The sequence below is a fragment of the Mytilus edulis genome, chromosome 14 (assembly GCF_963676685.1).
Source record: "Mytilus edulis chromosome 14, xbMytEdul2.2, whole genome shotgun sequence".
NCBI classification, from domain to species: Eukaryota; Metazoa; Mollusca; class Bivalvia; order Mytilida; family Mytilidae; genus Mytilus; species Mytilus edulis.
Window position 1 is genome coordinate 61,332,910 of NC_092357.1, and position 23,964 is coordinate 61,356,873.

General features: G+C 31.5%; 1 protein-coding gene across 1 annotated transcript; it reads left to right on the forward strand.

Moving 5' to 3' along the window:
* Nucleotides 1-12,173: 12,173 nt before the first annotated feature.
* LOC139504369 (E3 ubiquitin-protein ligase TRIM71-like) lies at nt 12,174-12,917 on the forward strand. Its single transcript, XM_071294444.1, has one exon. It carries the CDS (start codon nt 12,174-12,176, stop codon nt 12,915-12,917), a length of 744 nt encoding a protein of 247 aa, XP_071150545.1.
* Nucleotides 12,918-23,964: the final 11,047 nt, after the last annotated feature.

The following is a 23,964-nucleotide window of genomic DNA, read 5'->3' on the forward strand; positions in this document are numbered from 1 at the left end:
AAATACACATTTTTAAAAATGCCAAAAAATTGCATGTACACCCATTGATATTATATCGTCTTTCATTTTGTCGTGCAAATAAAATAACAGAAATATTTTGAAAATATCATTCGAATAAACTAGTGAAGGTGAGCTCCAGCAAAGTAGATCCTTAAAATAGTATTGTACGAAAAGCGTATCACAAGGCGGAACGTTGTCAATTTGTATATATACAGAAATGTAATTCATACAGTCAGGATTCTACTTCTTCAAAATTATCTCCCCATTACGCCAGTTCATGCTCACAGTCGTAGAAATGGAAGCCATTGTAGGGATGACGCTCTGCCAATTTTGCTCTTGAAAACTGATAAATTTATCCACATAGCACCATTACGATCGATCGTTATATGTCAGTTATATTTTAAAATACAAATGTATCTACTAGCTAATGAGCATTAGTTAATGATCTTGTCTGCATTGATTCAACTTAAAAATATTGTCTGTTTGGATGTCAGATGGAATTTTTTAAAATTCTTAAGCATTTAAAAAAATTCTAATTAAATATTTCGTGGAAGGGCAGACTAAACATTTTCAGTGGTTGAAGATTATAAACCATAGTTATCACACACACATTTTCATCATCCAAATTAAAAGACTGTCGTCAAGTACTTTTAGAAAAAAAATAGCTATTCGAACACACCTACTCTGTTTTTGTGATTCATTAGATAGGTATCTCAATTGACCCATATATTTCATCTTTTCGTACTGTCAATTTTTTACGTTATAAAGTCAACCTGTAGATTTGATATATAATAATGATAGAATCTGAAGCGAGATGCTATATAAAATACTCTTGCTTTGTACGTTTTAAAGACAAAATATACACCCCAAACATGCCCTAACATAAAAAGGTGCACTCGATTGTTTTCTTTTCGATACAATCGTTACCTGTTTTGGGGAATTTTTTCTTGATTCACATAATGGAAGGGCAGACACGAAAATTTCTGAACTAAAAGATTGATATGTTCTCCATCCGTGATAAAAAAAAATCGGAGGTTATGCATTTTCTACATTCAACTTATAGATACTATATATAAAAAAGAAGATGTGGTATTATTGCCAATGAGACAGCTATCCAGAAAAGACCAAAATGACACAAACATTAACAACTATAGGTAACCGTAAGGCCTTCAACAATGAGCAACGCCCATACCGCATAGTCAGCTATAAAAGGCCCCGATAAGAACCATGTCGTCGACTTGATATCTTATTGTTTTGCATTACTATGTAATAGATACATTGAAAACTTATGCAAATGGTGTTTTTAAAATAAGAAAATTGTCGTTTTATTTGTTTCTATTAACTTTTTAAAATTTTGTTACTATATCAAACATTACAGTTAACTTTTATCGCTTTCTCGATAAACACAGAGCTTCGATTCTTTTGTTCTATTTCAAAAGTGTTTCCGCCTGCATATATCAAGACAAATTGAGATTTTAATCTGCTTCCTCTGGACCCATACACATGGGCTCGATTACCAAATATTCGTATGTATTATTAATGCTCCATTTATTGGCATTATGTTTTTCTGGTCTGTGCGTACGTTCGTCCGTTCGTCTGTTTGTTTGTCCGTTTATCCAACTTTAAGTTAAATAAAATTGAAACTTAGTACACATTTTCCCTATGGAATGATCTTTTTAATTCTAATGCCAAATTACAGTTTTATCCCATTTTCATAGTCCACTAAACATAGACAATGATAGTGTAGATGAGGCATCCGTGTACTAGGGACACATTCATGTTTCTTCAAATTTTCGTCGTATCGCTGTAAATTTGTGTTAAAATTTGAACGTCGATATCAATAAATATTTCATTGTTTACGAGAAATATGCAATTTACTATCATTGTTATAAATCCTAAATATGGCCAATTATATTATAGTTTAAAAAAAAGAAATTTATGAAACATATTTATATCCGCTAACCGAGCCCCTATTGAGATCGACAAACTCAACAAAAAAGCTTTGAATACAATACGGATATTTCTTAGAATTGATGGTCATCCTATAAAAGTTACGGTCGTCCTATATAAATTACAGTCAGTCTTTACAAATTACGGTCATCCTTTACAAGTTACGGTCATCTTTTTACCAATCACGGTCATCCTTGTTTTATGTTACGGTCATCTTGAAAATATTTTGATTATGATTTACGGTCATCTTAACGATTTTTTCAAATCGAATTTCCCGTTTCATGCACATTTCTCGGAAGTAATTAGTGATTTTCGAGTGATTCTTTTATAAATTTACATCGTTTCAATGTATGATTTGTAAAGAAAATGATATAGAAACACTTTAACAGACAATACAGAAACTGACCTAATTTTTCATCCGACATCTTGGGATGACCGTGAATGCATTTACGGTCATCAGCTATACCCCAGTGAGTAGGACCCATGTGTCACTTGAGACGATTTTTCGATAAAAACAATATGTTTACGTGTTGGCAACTGTTTTCACATACTCCTTATAATTCCTTTTTGTATATGTAGTCAACGTCTTCAATGTTTTGCAGATTTTAATGCTCACTATCCTTGATATTTATCATTTTGGTCAGCCGGTGACACACATAACTTTTTGCAATTTTGTTTACGTATTGTGACTTCCGGTGGCGCTGTATTGGTGTATTTTTAGCTACTATAGAAATTTGTTTAGTACCATGCAAACTTTGTTTATTACATAACGGTTACTAAAATTGTATATAACTATGATTTTTGTAATTTATTTGAGAATTCAAATATTTAGATGGACGGCAAGCGAGCGATCCCACAATCTGACAATTTTCCAGATTTGCCAACAATCCAACATTGACGTAATTTCGACGCCTGTTTGTCAGTTCTGCCTAAACTTTTGGTTGTTACAGTTAGTATTTTATTTGCTCGTTAATAATTTTAGTCAAAATGGATAATTTTTTCTTAGAAACTTTATTTTTTTAAAGGTTAAATTGTAAAGGAAAATATGTAAATTTAAAATCCTAAAGGTCTGGAAATTATAATAAACAATACAGTTTATGTATGGTATAAACTGTATTTCATTGTTAGTTATTCAGGAAAGGTTCTGAATATAACTAATAATAATAAACATTTTTTATATAACTGGTGAGGTATCAGTTACAACTATATACAAACACAGTCAGAAAGAGGTCTTCTGACTAAATTCACTAGAAATTAGTATTTTCTCTTAGGGTAATTTATTTTCTTATTAAGATAGCAGGACTCAGCCTTTTTATGTATTTTTCTGACACACCAACATATTATCTCTTGAGTGTAGAGATAAATTAATAAATATCTCTTGAGTGTAGAGATAAGTTAATAAATATCTCTTGAGTGTAGAGATAAATTACTACATGTATTATACTGAATAGATTCTTGTCATATCATCTAAGTCTATAGTTTAAGTATATTAGTAGTTAAAATTGTTGTTTATCTTGAATATAAATGAAAACATATGATTCTTGAAATGAATAAAATACAGAAACTTATTTACGTGACTTTTAGCAAATGCCTATATTGACCAGCTCATATCTTGTAATACTGACTTTGTAATTTACAAACTTCTCATACTATTTGAGTAAAAACTTTTGGGTCGAAGCATTTCAAGCCCCTGCCCGCTACATATATTTAAAATGTTATATTGTAATAACATGTATATCGCGAAAAAGGCGAAAAGTCGAAACTGCGAAATCGCGAAAAGGCGAAATCCCGAAAAGGTGAAAAAGCGAACACGCGAAGTCGAAAACGCGAAAACGCATAGTCGAAAACGCGAAATCGGATAGAATTTTTGTACGCCTTTTCGCGTTTTCGACTTCGTGTTTTCGCGTTTCCGACTTAGCATTTTCGTTCTTTAAAATATGAAAGGTGAAAACGCGATAACTCGAAAACGAGAAATGGCCTTAACCGGCAACCATAATATACCAATAACAGCTACTATGTTTTAATTTACTGATAACAAAAATCAGTATTTTTACCAATAAAAACAATATCTAAATATCTGACACAGTGTGGGATTTGTTTTTGATGTATCAAAAATTTTGTGTTTCCGGGATTGGCTTTAGTTGCAATTATTTCAAGATATAACCCTATATGGGGGCAAATCTATGTATCCGGCTGAAATTTTAATTCAAAGAATGAAGATCATTTTTCCGTTATTTAATAATTACGAAATTCTGTACAATCTATATTTGACAAAAAAATGAAAATGTTGATTTCTTTTTCTTTTCAACTAAAACAGTTGCACGTTGTCAAAATTACCAAAATTGATTGATTGTTGTTTGGTTAAAATCCATTTACAAATATTTCATGCATGTTCAAGACAATTACACAATTGAAAATATGATTTCAGCTTATTGAGATCTTAAAACACAATCAGACAAAAAGGTATCGAATGTTTAGAATCTCAATGCATTTCATTTCGATGATGATTTAGCCTTTTGAATTTTTTGAAAAATTTCTGTTTTACATCTCATGATAAACCCATAAAATTTAAAGTTACCACTTACACAAGAAGTTTGTTTCACATGCATCTTCCAATTGTCAAACATATTAAACTTATGATTTAATACGTCAAACCCACGTGCTGTTTTCACAAGACTATTTAGTGGCACTCCAATCAAACAACAGGAAGATGAATAAATGAAGAAGTGAAAGAACATTGAAAACCAAAATCCCAAAACGTCATTCGAATGGTCAATATCTGTCCTGCAGATAGAGGTGGCAGAAATCTGCAGTGTTTTGAATAATTTAGAATATTTAGGAAAGTAAGATTATTTAAAAAAAATACCATTATGATGATAAAAATGCATACTCTGAGTTTGTGATACCTAGTTTTATATTAAATATAGAATACGACGTTAAAGAGTATTGTAATCCCAGGTTTCTAAAATTCATGATCAGCTATGGTTATCTTTTCTTTGGTAAGAAAATCAATATATTTTCAAAAACTTAAAACATGTAAAAGTTTTAATAACAGTTGATTTATAATTATGACTATATCAATGATAATTCATGTCAACACACTACCAACATGTAACCAGTCAATCCAGCATATCACACTTTAAAAACCTCGACATGTCATTATGTTAAAAAATTCTAACGACAAAACCAACGGCCTGATTTGTGCACAAAGCAATAGACAACAATACAAGTAATGTGATCGCTTTACATTTTAAAAACAAAATATACACAAATTTGTAAACATACGAAACTGCAAAGAAAAACATACATTTTAAAGCACATAATCATACACAAAAAAATAGAATCTATCTATATATAGCTACTGCACCAAATTGGATAGAAAAATGGATAAGGCATAACTTATTTTATTATATTTTGAACGGAATAATATAAATTGACTCAACATATAATATAAATTAACTCAACATTTGAGTGTTCATAGACTTATGAAATATAGCAAAAACCAGTTCATTATGATTTTTTTCTAAAGCTTTCAACAAATAAGAAATAAAGCATAGGGTAACCTGATACAGAGCCAAAAAAGTTAAGCAACACTTTTTTTCAAATTTTTTTAAAGTTGTTTGTGGATTTTTTTTTATTAAACATCATTGATATAATCCTTAGTTTTACCTGTAATTTTAAACAGTCGTACTTTTTTCCTTGTGATTGATTTTGCGCCATTTCAGCTTTGCATGTGTAATTGAAGTTTTACCTTCTGTACCTTTACTTTTAAAACGAAATTTTTTTTTTAGGCACCAACGTTCAGAAACACACCATTGGTAAGAAAAACAAATAAAAGTTTGAAAAAATTGCATGGGGCGTCAACCAGGCCTCTCCTAAAATGACCGTCATATGGCTCCTGGAATGGTTGATGCCAGCATGAGTGTTGCTGACGTCGTGGCTCAATTTAATGTGCATAAGTCAACAGTTTAGAGACTAACAAACAGATATCAACAAATTGAAACAGCACAGGATAGGTCGATATGTCGTAAATTAAACAACCATCGACGAGGGAGGAGCGTTACCTTCGCTTTACGTAAACACGTAACAAGTTTTTTTCCGGCCACAAGAGTAGTGCATTGACTAAGGGCAGCTGCTGGTGTGCCTTCCAATTCTTCATTGATGCACTTAGAGCATGGCCGGGAAATTGATTTTGAATAACACTTTTATCATTTCCGCATTTTGACCCTCCCGCGCTCCATACAAAAAATATCCTAATGAATATGAGTGTTAAACATTCATGTTGCTTCTGACATGTCATAATTCCATTTTTATATTAAAAAAATTATATCTTGTTATGATTTGGTAATAAAATAAAATTTCATGTTTTTGTTGCTAAACTTTTTTGGCTCAGTATATATACTTTGACGTGATTAAATGTAACGCAAATAAACAATGCATAATACATTGAAGTTCGAGGCCAAAATATTATAAATTCCAGAAATTATTCGAAATACAACGAAAAAACACTAAAGTATAACCAAAGCCGGCCGAGAAATATAAAGCATTGTATGTGAGTCAATTTTATATTGTTTAAATATATAATATGAACTATTTCAGCCATTAAGAAACTAGATTTATGCATCTAGATATCGGATGTCCATGTTCGATTCCAATTCGATTATAAAGCAGATCATGTATACAATGATCTAAAAACAATCAATTCTACTTTCCGTTCTAGAAATTATAAAACAAGCCAATGCAATTTCAGCCTGAAACGTTTTGAATGTAAGTATTAATAAAAAAAAAAAACAGAGGGATCTCGAAAGGTGTTCTGAACAGAAAGTAGATACTTGTTAGTAAAAGCTTAAGCGCATGGTCTGTATTTCAATCAGAATGTGTCCAATTCGGAATTTAGCAGCAGGCTCTGGTCGATCTCTGACTACACCAACTTGGACTTGTATTTCTAAAACGAAATCCTCCTCCTATCTTCACAGCTGCATAGTAGTTATTGGCGATGTTTCTACAATGACCTCTACAATGTTACCTCTTGTTATGTGCCACGTGTCTACACGCATTACGCATGTCTTGAAGAAATCTTCTATCGCAATGCTTCCGGTCATGGCTACAATGTGTTGCCTGATATATTACATATAATTTAAGTATCACAATTTACTAGATTCTTTATTTGTGGATGGGGATGGAGTTTACAGAAGAGAAAATATTGAACAAAGAGTCTTTGCAAAAGGTTGAAAAATACAAAATACACACATATTCTACATTATAAAGAATAATTGACAAAACAGATAGGAATAAAGGAAATTGACATAAAAAATAAAGAGTAACGAAACCATACTCTTTTATATTTTGTTGTCTAAATTGTGATCAGTATTACCTGATTAATAGTTAAATGTTTATCAGTTCGGTATTTTTTAATTTCCTTTCGTAAAAATGATTGCGGTTTATATCATGATTTCCTTGAATGTGGGTTTGCTTCTTATCGAATGTTTACCTTCCCTTGAGTCACGAGGTGAGGGCAATATGTGGAGCAGTAAATTTAATCATTAGGAAGCTGAGTTCATTTCCCCCTTTTTTATTTTGTGAGGTTCGGAAGTTTTACGAATGCCTACATGATCTCTGTGATCGTTGTGATGAGTTGCTTTGTCGATATTGGTATATGTATCACGATGATCATGGAGTATTTTCCACTTGTTGTCGTAACAACAATCCCGTCCTCTTGTTCTCGATTTCAAAAACACCATAATTAAATGCTTAATCTTACTTTTGAATTTTTACCTTCATTAAGCAACATAACGTGTGTCACAAGAGTATATCCGAAGTTTTTGGTATACTGTTTAATAATAACTTGACTTTTTAGTGCTGTGTTTTGTAGATAAGAATAATAAGAAGAATGTCAAATAAACATCTCCGCAACAGACATCAAATACCATTCCACATAGTGAGATATAAATGGAACCGAACAAAAAAGGAAAGCATTTAAAAGGAAACTAACGGCCTGATTTATGTACTAACCAATAAACAAAAAAACATAAATGATACATGGCAACAAAAGACGACCACTGAATAACTGGCTCCTCTCTTTCAAGGGACAAGCACTTACGGAGTGTGGCGGAGTTACATATGGATTTACTAATTAGAGCAATAACAAAGCAGAAACAAAAACAATCAAAAACATAAAACATAAAAACGCAAAAGATACTCAGTTGGGAATTGAGTCCGTGCAATTATTGGATTTATTATTCTCGTCCTTTTTACCAGCCTTGTACTAATAATATATTGATATAAAAGAAAAATTTGAAGGAGCGGATCTAGCCATTTTCAAAGGAGGGGTTCCAAACACGATAAAAGAATGGGTTCTCATCATATTTCTCCATTCAAAAGCATCTATCGTAAGGAAAACAAATGGAGTAAGGGATCCGCCACTACTGTGCTCCGGAATTTGATGAAGTTCTGCATAATTCCCCAATTTTGTGACCAGAACATATTATTCCTATACTTGCACAATTGTAGCAGTGCTGATTTATAATAAGTATTTTTGGCATTTTATCATTTATGTTTAACAAAACTGCCTAGTTTAAATTTCACGGTTGGAAGTTTGTAGGCTGAACCTTGCAATACCATGAAACTACAGTCCAATATTCGATCGATGTACAAACCTCTATGAAATCTTCAATCATAACAGACACAAGTACTAAAAAGCTTTCAGGAATGAAACTCTTTTCAAATGATAAATTGATTGACATTTTGTAACCAGTTGACTTGTTTTGGGGTTTTTTCACATACATTTGTACTTAACAATTTACGACAAGAAAACCTAACCCTTACCAAAAAATAATTACAACTGAATGTAAGCTTACCAGTAACGTTGACTCAATGATATATTTGAATTGTGTATTAAAAGCAATAAAATAGTCTAAAGAATAAATTATGAGTTTACAATCTTTTGTATCTCACCCTTCAAATATAGTCGAAGCGATAAACTATTATTTACAAATATAAAAATACCTAAAATAAATAGCCAAATTCATCTAAAGCCAACTTTGCCTGAGGGAGTTGAAACCTTAGTTTCATAATAATTTCAAAATTTATAAACGGACAATTTTAGTAAAGTTTGTTTAATCATGTCAGTACCGAAGCACTGACTACTGAGCTGATGATACCCTCGGGGACTGATAGTCCACCAGCAGAGGTATCAACCCAGTGATGTAAAAATATAAAACAACACGTTTAATAATTTATTGCGTCCGAAGCGCTTTTCTGGATTTACCTTCATCAGGAACGCTCAAAGCCAAACATTTGAAATCCGAAGATGTATAAGTACCAAAAATCGTTGAAGAGCTATATGTTAAAAATACCTAAAATAAATAGCCAAATTCATCTAAAGCATGTATGATATGTATTTTTTTTTATATTGTACCATATGATAGGTGATTTAAGGTAATAAACAAGGTCGAAATTTTATCTCGTTGTACTTTGACAGCACGTGACCATTCAGATCAATATAGGAATCCGTAGGTATAATAGGTTGGTCGTCAGGTAGGCAATACATATAAGATTTTTTGTCAATCTTTACTTAAAATAAACTCATCATAGATACCAGGATTGAATTTTAATATTTGCACCAGACGCGCTTCTACAAAAGACTCATCAGTTTGTTTCTTTATCTTGAATACGTCTTGAATACGGGTACACCATAATTTAGAGCTTGCCAAATTTCAAAAATAGCAATCCAATTGATTATAAGGGTAGGTCTGTTATTCATACTATTGTCAAGTTTCACTTTCACAGATGATTTTGTATGTTGTTTTGATATCTTCATGAAAACGGCCCCACAGAATTGTGTGCAATTGAAATCTTTAATGAAAATCAAATCGGAGACTATAAATTCATACGCGCACAAGCACACACGAGAGAAGGACATTAGTTCTTCCTCTTGATATAATCACACATCTCTCAATATGATTGGAATGTAGATCCTTTGTTCTTGGTTTCTTTTACAAACTCTGATATCTATTAAGCCGAACAAGGAAATTTCTTATTCAAACGTTTTGGAAAGTTTATCGGAAAAAGGTGCCATTAGCTGTGACATACCTTAATTTATTAATCTGAATTTGTTCTCTAATGCGGAAGTGACCTTCAAAGAATATGCAATTTTCACCTTGATCTCCAAAATATTTTATTATCTGGACAATGCATTGCTCGTTAGTGTTTCTCTGTGGAAGAGTTGGATGTAAGTGGTTAGAGTGATCTGTTGTACTGTCCAGATATGTTTTGTAATTCTTCTACATTGTTTTAGGTATAATAAAAATTAAATAATACACATTATGACGATTATTAAATCAACCCCAGAACATCAAATACATGAAATAGTTAAACCATTTATTTTACGTCATTTTTTCTTTTCTTTTTCAGAACTGGTATATGACAATCACGATTACCAAATCCCCGTTTAATCTCTTAAGAAATGAATATATCATAAAAAGATAAACAAAATTCACAGCTTCATTTCAAATAACGATATTTGACATGGTCAATTTCACCACAATAAATGCATTTCACTTAAAGAAGTTATCCAAGAAAAAGGCTGAAACAAGTTAACAAATAAAGAGAATAATTCGAAATTCTTATTTATGTAAGAAATCATGACAGTATTAATTGGTCATCTAGCTTTTTTTTATGGCACGTGAATTTCTGTAAACAAATGATAAGAAATTTGAAGAATTAACGTTTAATACAACATGCACAACACAATATATGTCTATATGTTTTTATCCCCTGTTATCAAGTATTTATCTATTGCTTTCTTTTTCACTTGTGCCGGACAGAAATTTAATGTATCAATTACTGTTTACAACATATACATGATAAAGTAAATCATGAGTCGAAACTTAGATTAACGGTCCACATCGCCTGAAAAGAGTCATTTGGCAATTTCGCACATATTGGCCTTTTTGATTAGTTTTTTAAGCCGTATCTCCAATTTAAGTTATCAATAATTCGATCATGTTGACTTATTTGTAAAACTTGTATACCCAACAGTTTATTTCTGACGGTGAGAATTTTCTTTTACTTTTTGAGTAAATGTGGTAGAAATTTCAGATATTTGGTCAAAATTCGGATTTGTGGACGTATTTTTCCACCCGACAGAAATGCATAACTTTTTTGTTTTAAAAGATAAACACAAGCTGTTTTTTGTTAAATTATTTATAAGTTCTCCTCTATAAATATTATCCTATAAATTTATAAAATATTTGGTTTATAAAAAGTAAAAACTAAATCAAATGTTCATGAATGTAGAAAAAATGTCATTTGTGGCTGTATATTTATCACATTTAAAAAAATGCATCATTGTCTTTTTCATGAAATTTAGTACAAATAATATTCATACGTAATCAAACCAAAAATCATTTTAAAACAGAGGGGCTCATGAATTGTTTAAAAGTTAAATCTGTTTGAACGAAAAAAATCAATCTAAAAATGCATCTTTTCCCGATATGTCACAGTTTGACGTCTCGAAAATAGCAGTTTACGTTAGCAACGTCATTACCGCCCCGGTAACTGTAACATATGCCCTTAAAGTGTCAAGAATTCGATCATGGTGACTCTCAGACGGTTTTAAAAGATAATAGACAATAGAGCCCTTCTTTCATTCTATGTGCAACTTTTTGTCAGGGTGGCAAGCTTGTTTGCATAGCAGAAGCAACAAAAACTATATATGTTATGCTTTATCAACCAAAGTTCGAATGCGATTGGTTGATTTTTTATAAGAAGAGACGATGCTCTATATGGGGTTCATCATTCAACAATTGTCATTAAATATCTAAAGAAATTTGTTGCCTTGTTATATTTCATAGGCGTAGGTTTTGTCAAATACGAGGGATGACGAATGACAGCCAACGGTTACCAAGTGATGTAAACAGCTATGTTTACCACTTCATCTCAGGTCAGGTGATAAAAAATAATTCATACGGTGCAGGAAATGCTTACCCTTCCGGAGCACCTGATTTCACTCCCGGTTTTTAGTGGCGTTCGTGTTGTTTCTTATTTATTATTTATAACTGTTGATGTAAATGTCCTTTGGAATTTTTAGTCTTTGTTTACTCCTTGGTTTTGATTGTCATTGTCACTTACAACAAAATTACCTATCAGAAACTCACTCATCACACAACAAGAAAAAATATACAATTTAGACTTTTAAAAATATACACATTTCAGATATCACCATGGCTTCTAGTACAACACGTTGTAGTCCATGTTCAGAGCGACATATAACCAAACCATCAGCCTACTGGTGTTTGGAGTGTGAAGAAGCTATTTGTGATGACTGCCAGGAACATCATAAAGTATTCAAAGCCACACGAGGTCACGAACTCATACCAAGTGACAATTTCAAATCTCTTCCGTCCTTTATTACTGATATACAGCAGTCATGTTTATATCACAATAAAAAGTATCAACAATACTGCGTTGCGCATGCGTTACCTATTTGTTTCAAATGCATCAAAGAACACCAGAAATGCAACGTTATTCCTCTTGGAGAAGTTGCAAACAACGCGAAGACATCCGGGCAGCTACAAGATTTAGAAACAAGACTAACAGACTTATTACAGAACATTGATAGAATCCAGAAGGTCCGAAAGGCTAATTTAGTCAGTATTGAAGAAATGAAGGAGATACGTCTTGCAGAAATTCAACAAATAAGAAATCAAATAAACAAACATTTAGACAAACTTGACAAAGAAATAAAGCAAGATCTTGAGAAAAAAGAGTGTCAATGTAAAAAGAATATTCACAAGATTTTAACATCCGTTATAGAGAAGGAAAATGTAATAATAGAACATCAAACCAATCTCCAAAGCAGCAAACAACATGCTTCCGGTCTTCAGACGTTTCTCGGAATGAGAGATATTGAACATGTTGAAGTGAAGGTTTTTGAAAATGTACAATTTCTGCTGTCTTTGATATAAAATAAACAAATCGATCAGGTCAATCTGGATATTAAAGTAGATCCTGGAATGATTAGTATCTCAAACAGTTTGAGGAATTTTGGATCAATTGAAATAAAAACGACGTCAAGTAACATTCGTTTAATCAGAGCGAAACACAAACAAGCACAGTTTCAAGTAACTCCAACGAAAACCATAAACGATTTAAAGTTGATTCTACAGAAACTAATAACGACATATGGAGAGACTATTAGAGGTTGTTGCATGTTAGTGAAGGGCGATTATTTCTTCACTGACTCTTACTATAGAAAAAGTCTAAATGTCATTGCGTCAGATATATAGTAAATTTAAATTTGATATGTTGCTAGATCCTAGTTATGGGTATGACATAACAATAATCAATGAGAAAAAATGGCTATCATATCTGGATATTCTAGCGAGTACATCGGTATTGACATAATAGACACCGAGAGCCGGACGAAGGTTAAGTTCGTCAATCTTCCTGGTCGTCCATATGGAATCACACGTGATCAAGACTCGTTTTTTGCCTGTGTTGAAGGACATGGTATATATGAAATAAACACTGTGGATTATTTTACCTCTCACGAGATCAGTTGTAGCTTACCATCAGGTTCTTACGTATCTGTATTCTACAACAAGATATACTACACTGACCTGAGAGATGATAGTGTAGTTTGTTGTGACCGTGATGGATCACCTCTTTGGACTTTTAACGATATCTCAGTTTTGGAACGTCCGATGGGCATCCCTGTAGATAATGACGGTCACGTGTTTGTCGTTGGAGAGAACTCGTGGAATGTGGTCATTATATAAAATGATGGAAAACATCACAGACAAATTCTGACAGACAAAGATGGTCTAGATGAACCGTCAGCTGTTTTCTTTGATAAACAGACCAGGAGACTTCTTGTTGCGAACAAAACAGAAACTGCTTTTCTTTACAATGTTGCTTAAAATAATTTAAATTAATATGTTTTATTGAACAATTTGCATGCCTCTTTTTTTATGTATAGAATCTTTAAACTATAAAAACATTTTGTTAGCAATGTGTAAAAATCATTAATTGATGGAGTTAGGCATATTTCATACTATTTAGACCTTGGTCTAAATAAAGATATAAACTGAACTCCAAGGAAATTCAAAAAGGAAAGTCCCTAATCAAATGGCAAAATCAAAAGCTCAAACTCATCAAACGAATGGATAACAACTGTCATATTCCTGACTTAGTACAGGCATTTTCTTATGTAGAAAATGTTGAATTAAACATAGTTTTAAATCCAACCAAACCTATCACTTGTATGAGAGCATTGGAAAACAAAATCCCAAAACAGCTTCCGAATGATCCGTTTATGTCCTGGGGAGGAAGATGGGGTAGAACTCTTCTGTGTTTTGGATGATTTAAAATATTCATAAAAGTTAAAATTTAAAAAAAAACCGACCGTATTAATGACAAGAGTACTTACTCTGAGTTTGTGATAACTAGTCTGATATTACAACAAAACTATTTTACTTTTTTCTCATGACAACTTATGTATCGTCATTAATCACATCTGTCACTTTTCTCTTTAACGTATCTTATTTGTTTGGTTTGTACCAAAAAGTAAAAGTACTAAGAGTAAAAAAATATATGGCAAGCAAGATGGGACATATTTTTGATAGAATTGTCCTATTAATCATACAGTTTACAAAAAGCCTCCTTTCAACAAATATAGTCAATACCATGTAAAAACTACAAGACTAAGATTAGGTACCACTTTATTACCTGGTCAACTAAGCCAATATATCCAATGTACAATACATGTGGCACTAAAGAAGATATAGAACATATACTAATAAGCTGTAATAAACACTCAAAAGCTAGACAAACGTTACATATCCACTTTTTATAATAGTAAACTCATCATAATTACCAAGATTAAAATGTCGTCACCAGATGTGCGTTTTGTCTACACAGGCACACCAGTAAATCTCAAATCAAACAAATCAAACAGTCTAAATAAAGCACGACGTTAACGAGCATTGTAAACCCATGTTTCCAAAATTTTCGGCCAAATTCTTCATTAGCATTATGGTAATCTATTCTTAAGGGTAGCATTTGAAAATCCATAGAATTACAAAGACTTAAAAGTTTTGATAACAGTTGATTTATAATTATGACCATAGCAATGAACATTCATGTCAACACACTGTCAACATGAAACCCATCAATACAGCATACCACACTATAAAAACCTCGACATGCCCTTATGTTAAACAATTCTAAAGATAAAACATGATTAGTGTACAAAACAGTAAACAACGCTTATATGATTATCATTTATTATTATTATAGCAAGGCCTTTCTAAAGTGCATGTATATAACAATAGGAGTGTTCTGAGCGCTATACATGTTAAAAATATACACAAATTCGTACACACACGAAACTGCAAATTAGAATTATATTTAATAGCATGAAATAAAATTTTAAAAATCAAGAATCTAACTACTTCTTCAAGTAGAATAAAAAAATCGATTAAAAATAACTCATTAATGAATAAGTAAAAATTTCAATTTGTTTTATTTAAACTAAATTATACCAATGGAATTTTAATTTTGATAGTCATACACTTATGAAAAAATCAAAGATCAAAATTTTTCAATTATAGGATTTTGTATGCATGCTTATATCATTATCGTGTGTTAATACCACCAAATCATAGTATGTCACATCCGGTTGCATACAATAAATGATATATGAATTAAGGAACTAAAAAAGCAGAAAAAAATGAGGCGTCCATGTGCTTGTTCTCGAAATATAAGACATTGAAAATTTGGCGGGAAATAATTCTCTCTAGGTTTTCATACATTTAACATGGCACCGTTTTTCTATCAAATAGTATAAAAAATAACAAGAATTTAATAAGATTTTCAAAGATGGCATTTTGAACTATTTGTAATTAAATTATGAAAGAAAAGTAGGGGTTAGTGGGCATATATTTGCAATCGCACTGTATGGATAAAACCAGAGGATTCCGAATATCTTACAAGCATTCAAATCAAGAGGAGCGAACGTCCTGGAGATATTTTGTTTGTTCTAAATACAAACAATAGGGTTTTAAATAAATACATGCACACGTAACACAAATAAACAATGAATAATACAGATATTATATATTATTTAGTTCAGTGATGAACTTATTGCATCCAACATGTCGTTTGGTTGATTGAATTATTGGTTTGATGTCTTAAATGTGTTTACATGCCAGTACTGGTGGAGTTTTTTCTCCGAGGGTATCAAAGGCCCTGTAGTCAGTACGTCTTTTTTTACATGAATTATCATGTTGCAATTTTTATAGATTAACTTATACAAAACATTGAATTTTTCCAAATAGATAGGCTTCATTGAAATTGGGCAAAACATAGGATTGTTTGGTCCTAAATGCTCTTCAAAATTAGTAATTTGTAACGTTTGACCTTTTTAAGAATATTTTGTTTCGAGCCTCACTGGTGAGTTGGTTGTTTTAAACGAAAATGTCGTCTGGCGTACAAAATTTCAATCTTGGTATCTACGATGAGTTTATAGTATAACCTTTTGATATTCGAAGATTAAACTCCTTGTCCTTTTTTCACACAAAAAAAAACATAACATTAATTTAAAATGATTTTTACGGCAAAATTTTACTGCACCAAATAAGCATTTCGACTGTCAATGACTTTTCATCGAAGCTCGCGGCCAAAAAATTTTAAATTCCAAAACGTATTCCAATATTAAAAAACAGATAAAACTACAAAAAAGACTCTTAAGTACAGCAAACGCAAGTCGAGCACTATAAAGCATTATAGGAACACAATTTTGTATTGTTTAGATATAAAAAGTTGACACTTTAAGCCATTTAAGTACATAGTACTATATATATTCATCGGGATATTATATGTTAATGTCCAAGTCCAATCTGATTTAAAACAAAAACACAAAAAACAGGTACTGCATACAATCAATGATCTAATCACAATCCATCCTACTTTCTGTTCTAGTGATTATACAATCAGCCAAAGAAATCTCAGTCTTCAATTTTGTGAAGATGTGTATTAATACGTAAAATAACAGAGGATATCGAAAGGTCTTTAAAACAGAGAGTAAAACGGGGCGTGTTTAGATACTTGTATGCAAAGCTTGTATTATTTTCAGATTGTGTCCAATTCGGAATCTAGCAGCAGGCTCTGGTCCACCTCTGACTACACCAACTTGGACTTGTATTTCTAAAACGAAATCCTCCTCCTATCCTCACGGCTGCATAGTAGTTATTTGCGATGTTTCTACAATGTTGCATCTTGCTATGTGCCACGTGTCTACACGCATTGCGCATGTCTTGAAGAAATCTAGTATCGCAATGCTTCCGGTCATGGCTACAATGTGTTGCCTAAAATATATGAGACAATATCTGAAAAAGTCTAATTTCCATGTCCCGCACTTCACCAGCAATTATTTTTTTATTCAACCATCTTTTTTGAAAATTTTAAGTTTCAGTATAAACTAAATTATATAATGCACCATGGCCTGCCAATTAAACACTCATTCTTATATTTCTTCCAATAAAATATTGTAATTTAAATGTTCAACCCCCCCTAAAATCATGTTGTCCCCTGTGTTTTTTTGAAAACTAAATCATTCAAATAATATCCAAATTAATTAAACAGGCGTCCGATTCTCACATATATGATATATTATATAATAAACTTGCCCCTAATTTGTCTTTTTATATTATAACTATAGCATGTAATAAAATTTTGCAAATTTTAAGAGAAAAAAAATTTGTCCCCAGGGGTGATTTCCCTCCTGTTACCACTGGGTTTTTTTTACCTGTGGAAACGTTTACAAGACCAAGAGTTATTTTCCCATTATGTATTGTGAAGAGCACCATTTCCTGAATGCATTAGTACAAAGAAATAGTTGGAAAGGCGGCCAGGTTTGAAAATTCAAGCCCATCCAAGGTAAGAATTTATAGAAAAATACTTATTGGTGTTCTATCCTGTTACAGCCTTTTCTTACACTTTCTGAGAATATTTTTAAGTGTGCACCACAGCATTAAGTGTGTTTTTATATCATCTTTTTAAAAGTTATATGTCACAGGAAATACACTTACATTTAATGTGATAAAAAGGACAAAAACTATCGCGTAATTCCTTTCTGTTACGTTCTGTCATGTTACCTGATTAAAAGTAACAGCATAACCATCATCAGTAACAGGAAGGATGTTCAAGACAATTTCACTGAAGAATCGAAACATTAATCTACTATATGCCAACCATTTTATTTAATATAAGTTATCACCACCATATTAAATAAATTTCTAAATAATATACAGTATATTTAATAAAAAAAATAAGTTTTTTGCTTTTGATAACAGCAGAGAACATTGTGCAATTCTAGTTTAGTAGATAGTAACAGAAAGGAATTTATTTTAGAATTTTTCCTTACCTAGGCAGATTTTTCATCTTGCAAATACAGTTTCAAAGGATAAATGACATTGTTTGCTGTTATCTTCCAATTGTGACCAATTTAAAATGATGTATTTTTCTTAAACTTTAAAATAAAGCAGAAAAATCCTTTCTGTTACCAACTTTGTCCTGTTACCGTTGTGCTGTTACTCAAGATTCTTTCATGTTACCGACATATCTGACTATATTTAAGTATATTTCTAAACCTTTTGTATTGCAAATGCTAAAATAAATAATTGGCATTTGATAAACTATTGCAGGATATACTAGTAAACCACAAATATTGTCTTAAACTTATTCCTTATTCCCATTAGAAACTTTTTAAAATTGATTCACTTTGGTAACAGGAAAGAACTGGATTTGTTTTGTACCATTTTTAAAATAGCCATTGTTTCCTTATTAAACAATTGTTTGAATTACAGACAACAGTTACTAGATCCCCAATGTGTGTTCTTCGATTTGTGCTATTAAAATACTGGGTCTAAAAAAAAAAATTTGTTTTTTCTTATTTCCAAAAATTAGACTTTTTCAGATATTGTCTCATATGCAGTATCGCAATTTACTGTACATTATTTTTAGATGCAGACTAGAAAATATTCGAAAAAGGCCTAAAATAAAGGTTAATGCAGAAAAAATTATAAATTAAAAATAATAATGGACAAATTAAATAGGAATTGAGAAAATTTTCATAAGGTTAAAAGACAAAATTCATAGAAGTAGATAACCCCAATAATCCAGTCGTTATATATATTACGATCACTATGAGAAAAGTATTGGGTAGCTGAGTTAAGAGTAGAGTAAATTGACACAAAAAATACAGAATTACGAAACCATACTCTTCCATTTACTGTTATCTTTAATGTGATCATCTTTACGTGATTAATAGTTAAAAATATTTATCATTTTAGTTTTTTTTAATTTCCTTCCGAAACAATTCTCTTTTCTCTTTTTATCGATTTCAACAAAATGCTACTTACTGTTGGATTTTAACATGCAAAAAGCATCACACCGTGCGACACAAGTGTGTCATCAGAGTTTACCCGCGGTTATTGGCGGAGTTTTAAAAAAAATGATCAATTAATTGAGGTGGTACCCAACACTTTCACTAAAATTAATTTGGCTTGTTTAATTTTCATAAAATTTTGACAAAGTTTTTACTTTGACCCTTTAACAAAAATATAAAAATTTCAAAAATTTTGAACCAACCATTTTATCAGAAAAATTACACTGGTTATATAGCAGTTTAAAAAACACCAATTTTGATCACTGAGAAGCTTAATATTCCCTTTACTACACAACTTATTAAAACGTTTAGCTGACTTTACAGAGTTATCCCTGTATTGTTAGGTACCACCTTAAATGTTATTTTGTTCGCTTTGTTTGTTGATTGTTGTTAAAATGTTAAACCATAGTGTTATAGGAATAAATGACCAAACCACGCAGATGTTAACAATTTATTCGAATAAGGCAATTACCGTAAATCAGTTGAAAATGGCTGAATTAGTTACAGCGATACAAGGCACAAACAGAAACAACTTAATACAAAAAATACAAAACATTACAAACCTCAGATCTGAGAGTACTCACAGTTATTGTCTGTTCAAAGTTTATTCTTTGTATTACTAAACAGTATATTTACAAGAAGCAAACTTTTCTCCGGAATTTAAATTATTTCGGCTTAATTCCTTAATTGTGTGATAAATGTATGTAAATAAGGTAATTACAGTTGATTTCATTGAGTGTGAAGCCAAAGGTATTATTATCTTTGGTTAGCTTGCTTGAACCGTGAAGTCAATGCTAGATTAGGTAAACTACCCTCCTTTAAGAGTAGACTAGTCCAGCAGATAACCAATCTATCTGTCTGTTGGACTAGGCTACTTGGAAAGGAGGGTAGTGTACCTGACCTATTAATGACTTCACGGTTTAGCTAACATGCAAGGTAACCAAAGATATTACCTTTCGCTACACACTCAATGAAATTGGCTGTAAAACAATTAGAAACAAATTATATTATCTTTATACTTACACAATTGTAACAGATGTCATGCTTGTTACAAGAGGGTGTAAACTCTGTTTTGTAATAGTAAGGTAGGTCAAAGGGTATGCTGCAGCCATTAGAAATGCTGTTACTGGTGCAGGACTGGGCATTAATGTCCAGAATTGTAAATACAAAACTCGCAAAAACGAAAAACTGCACAGAAACCATTTCTGTAAAAGCAAAATAAAACATAAAAGTATGACTTTATAACTTATTATAAGTAGGAATTATTGTAGCATAGCAACTCACAAATCAATTGACTTCGAAATATTATACATCATGATACAATGATTAAAGAGAAAAATGGATTACCTGCAGTATTGACTGTTCTTTGAGCAACTTGACAATTACTACTGTACAAAGTATCTACGTGAGCGTCTGTTTTTATATGGTAGTACAAGGTTAGACCGACAAACTTCCATCCGTAAATAGTGAAATTTCGCAGTTTTATTTAGCGAAAAAGAAAAATGAGTGCCAAAAAAATATAATCATTCGGTTGAACAAGACAACATGGTTTAATTGTTTACACAAATCTGCTTTTATTTTTATATTTATTAAATGCGTATATGTATAATAGCAATATCATGTATACGAATTTCAGATACAGTATAAATTCATACTTACAAGAAGAAGTAAAGTTGACTATTTTTTTTTTAATATCTTCGAAGGCTGCGAAATCAATATTTTTTAATTCAAATTTCAATACGGGTACGTTGTTCACCGAAATATTTTGTGTTTCAATTTATCCAACTATTCTACAAATAAAACGTACACATATATATTTCAGCTTGATTTGTACTTGTAAAAACTAATTATTCAGTTATAACTCTGCTACCGTGTTGAGCAAACGGCAATATGAATATTCCTTCGATATAATGGAATTTAATGCGACTGTCATATAAGTGAGAGGTTTAGCTAGCTTTGAAACCAGGTTTTATCCACCGTTTTCTACACAAGGAAATGTCTATACCAAGTCAGGAATATGACAGTTGTGTTCCATTCGTTAAATGTGTTTGAGATTTTGCCATTTTAAAAAGGACTTTCAGTTTTGAATTTTCGTTCGATTTCCTTGTTTTGGTTATTTTAGTCTATTTTGTATGATAATTCATTTCAGTATCCTCTTCGCGGCAACGTTTATACCATGTCCATTTCTTAGAAATCAGAAACATATATACCAAATATAAGGTTAATGTCAGAAAAATATTAACTGTTTTTGTATGAAACGTCACTGTAATTGAAATTGTTGTTTTCTTCATACTAGTATATAGCCCAATGTGAATAACGAATAATTAGAAAAAAAATCATAAATATCCCATATCTATTTCATCATCTATGGCTCTACATTGTAAGAAGACAGAAAAAAAATCTTGTTATAAACAAACTCAGGTCGTGTTTGACTCATGCATTAATTCTAACGTAATTTATTTAGGATTTTGTCTAGTTGAAAAAGGTACAAAATTATTATGTCTGAAGCTAAAGAGAATTATAGACCCCTTGTCATCTTATTATTTATGGTCTTTTCTGTATAATTTTCAAATGAAAGTGCCAAAAAATTAACCTAACAATATTAGAGTAGAAAGTATATTAAGTGTTGTTTGTTTTACGGTTTCCGTTATAATTTATGAGGATCTCGATGCGGTATACAGAATATAAAAAAAATGTACAAATAGTGCCTAGAAATATATGAAGAATAAAGAAAATAGGCTTAAAAGAAAAAAAATAAGGGGAATAATGGAGTGCTCAAATAGATAACAATTAGTAAAATAAATAAAAAATAGAACAAAAGAAAACATTTTTTTTTAAATGAATGTAAAACTCCTACCCAGACCCTACCTCATTTATCGAGACCTTGGAACATATATTTAGTAGAGGTAACATTGTCCTTCCCTTTTTACACAAGGTTACATTAAATAGATACGTCATTATTGGATAAACAATAATATTATAATAATAAAAAAAAAAATCTTGTCGAAAAAACAAAAGATCATAAAAAGGGGTAGGAAAGGAAAGAAAATGTGAGCACAATTGTCGAAAGAAACACAAGACGATAAACCACATATATAGGAAAAGAGGACTACATAGTGGATACGTCGAATGGCATCAACCACCTTGTCATTGTTATCTGGTGGTATTCCGCTGCTAAATGTATTTATCGTCCTTCCTTACGCCTATATCACCCTGCTCTGTCGCTCAGTAATTCTCGTATCAAGACTTCAAATAGTTATCAAAGTTACCAGGATTATAATTTAGTACGCCAGACGGGCGTTTCGTCTAAATAAGACTCATCAGTGACGCTCATATCAAAATATTTATAAAGCCAAACAATTACCAAGTTGAAGAGCATTTGGATCCAAAATTCCAAAGATTAAGGCTTGCATGACGATAACATGTACACTTTCTTTTTGACGAATCAAGTTATTTTTTTTTCTCCAAAAATAACGGTAACAATAATTGTTTAGGACCTCTGACGAATCACGATACGGATATTTTGATGAATCACGGTACAATTTTAACCAATTTGACGATAACATACAGTAGCCGAAAATTACTGTTTGACGTCTTACGGTAAAGGGCAACTTCAATTGCTACCCCGTGTATACATGATGAATTTATTTGTTTAATCATAAATTAAAAAAACTTTGAATTGAAATACTAAGGATTATCTACCCCCAAGAATAAATTACCTATATACCTGTATTTGGCAAAACTTTTCCCGGCAATGCTCTTCTATTTCGTACTTTATTTTGTCTTGCAAGTTTTCACTTTTTTGTTCGAGCGGTCCTGATAAGTCTTTTGTAGAAGAAACGCACGTTATACCTATGTTTATGGAGAATCCTTACTTTTCAAAAACAGATTCAAAATTTGGTAACCAGTCAATAATTTATATTTTTTTTTTTTTTATATTTTCTGTAATTGAAAAATAACCCAAGTTTTATGCGTCCCTGATAAGTCTTTTGTATACGAAACCCACGTTATACGTTAGTTTTCGAAAGCAGATTCAAAATTTTGTAACCAGTCTGAGACTACTAGCCCCACAGGACGCAATTACGACTGGACACAATTACGAACGATTTCCAATGTTTGCCCTCTGAGATCATATTTGTTTATATTTATCAATAAATGTTTTTATAAATAAAAACCCTATTAAAAATCCCTTGTTTTCATGATAATACTATTTATGTGCACTTGGTGAATGTTGATGACGATGACAAAATCATTCTGAAAATATTATAAGAACGGCAATCTGACCTGGAAGTCTCAGAAGCAGTCAATAATTTATACTGATTATTTTTACATTGTTCTGTAGGAAAAATAACTCAAGTTTTATGTGGTGGTAATTCATTTTCATTACAGACTACAGATTAACAAATCGTTCAAAACAATAATGTCAAGGTGAATAAAAGGACCAAATCTTTGAAATGAAACATGTTAATATTGGATATTTCCAGAAGTTTCTAAGAGTCCTTTCAGTTCTTTGAAACAGACGTATGAAAGATTAACTCCCTTTGTATCATTCGGTATTTTCCGTC

Coding starts and splice junctions, on each gene's coding strand:
- LOC139504369 (XM_071294444.1), top strand. CDS start 12,174: ATGGCTTCTAGTACAACACGTTGTAGTCCATGTTCAGAGCGACATATA.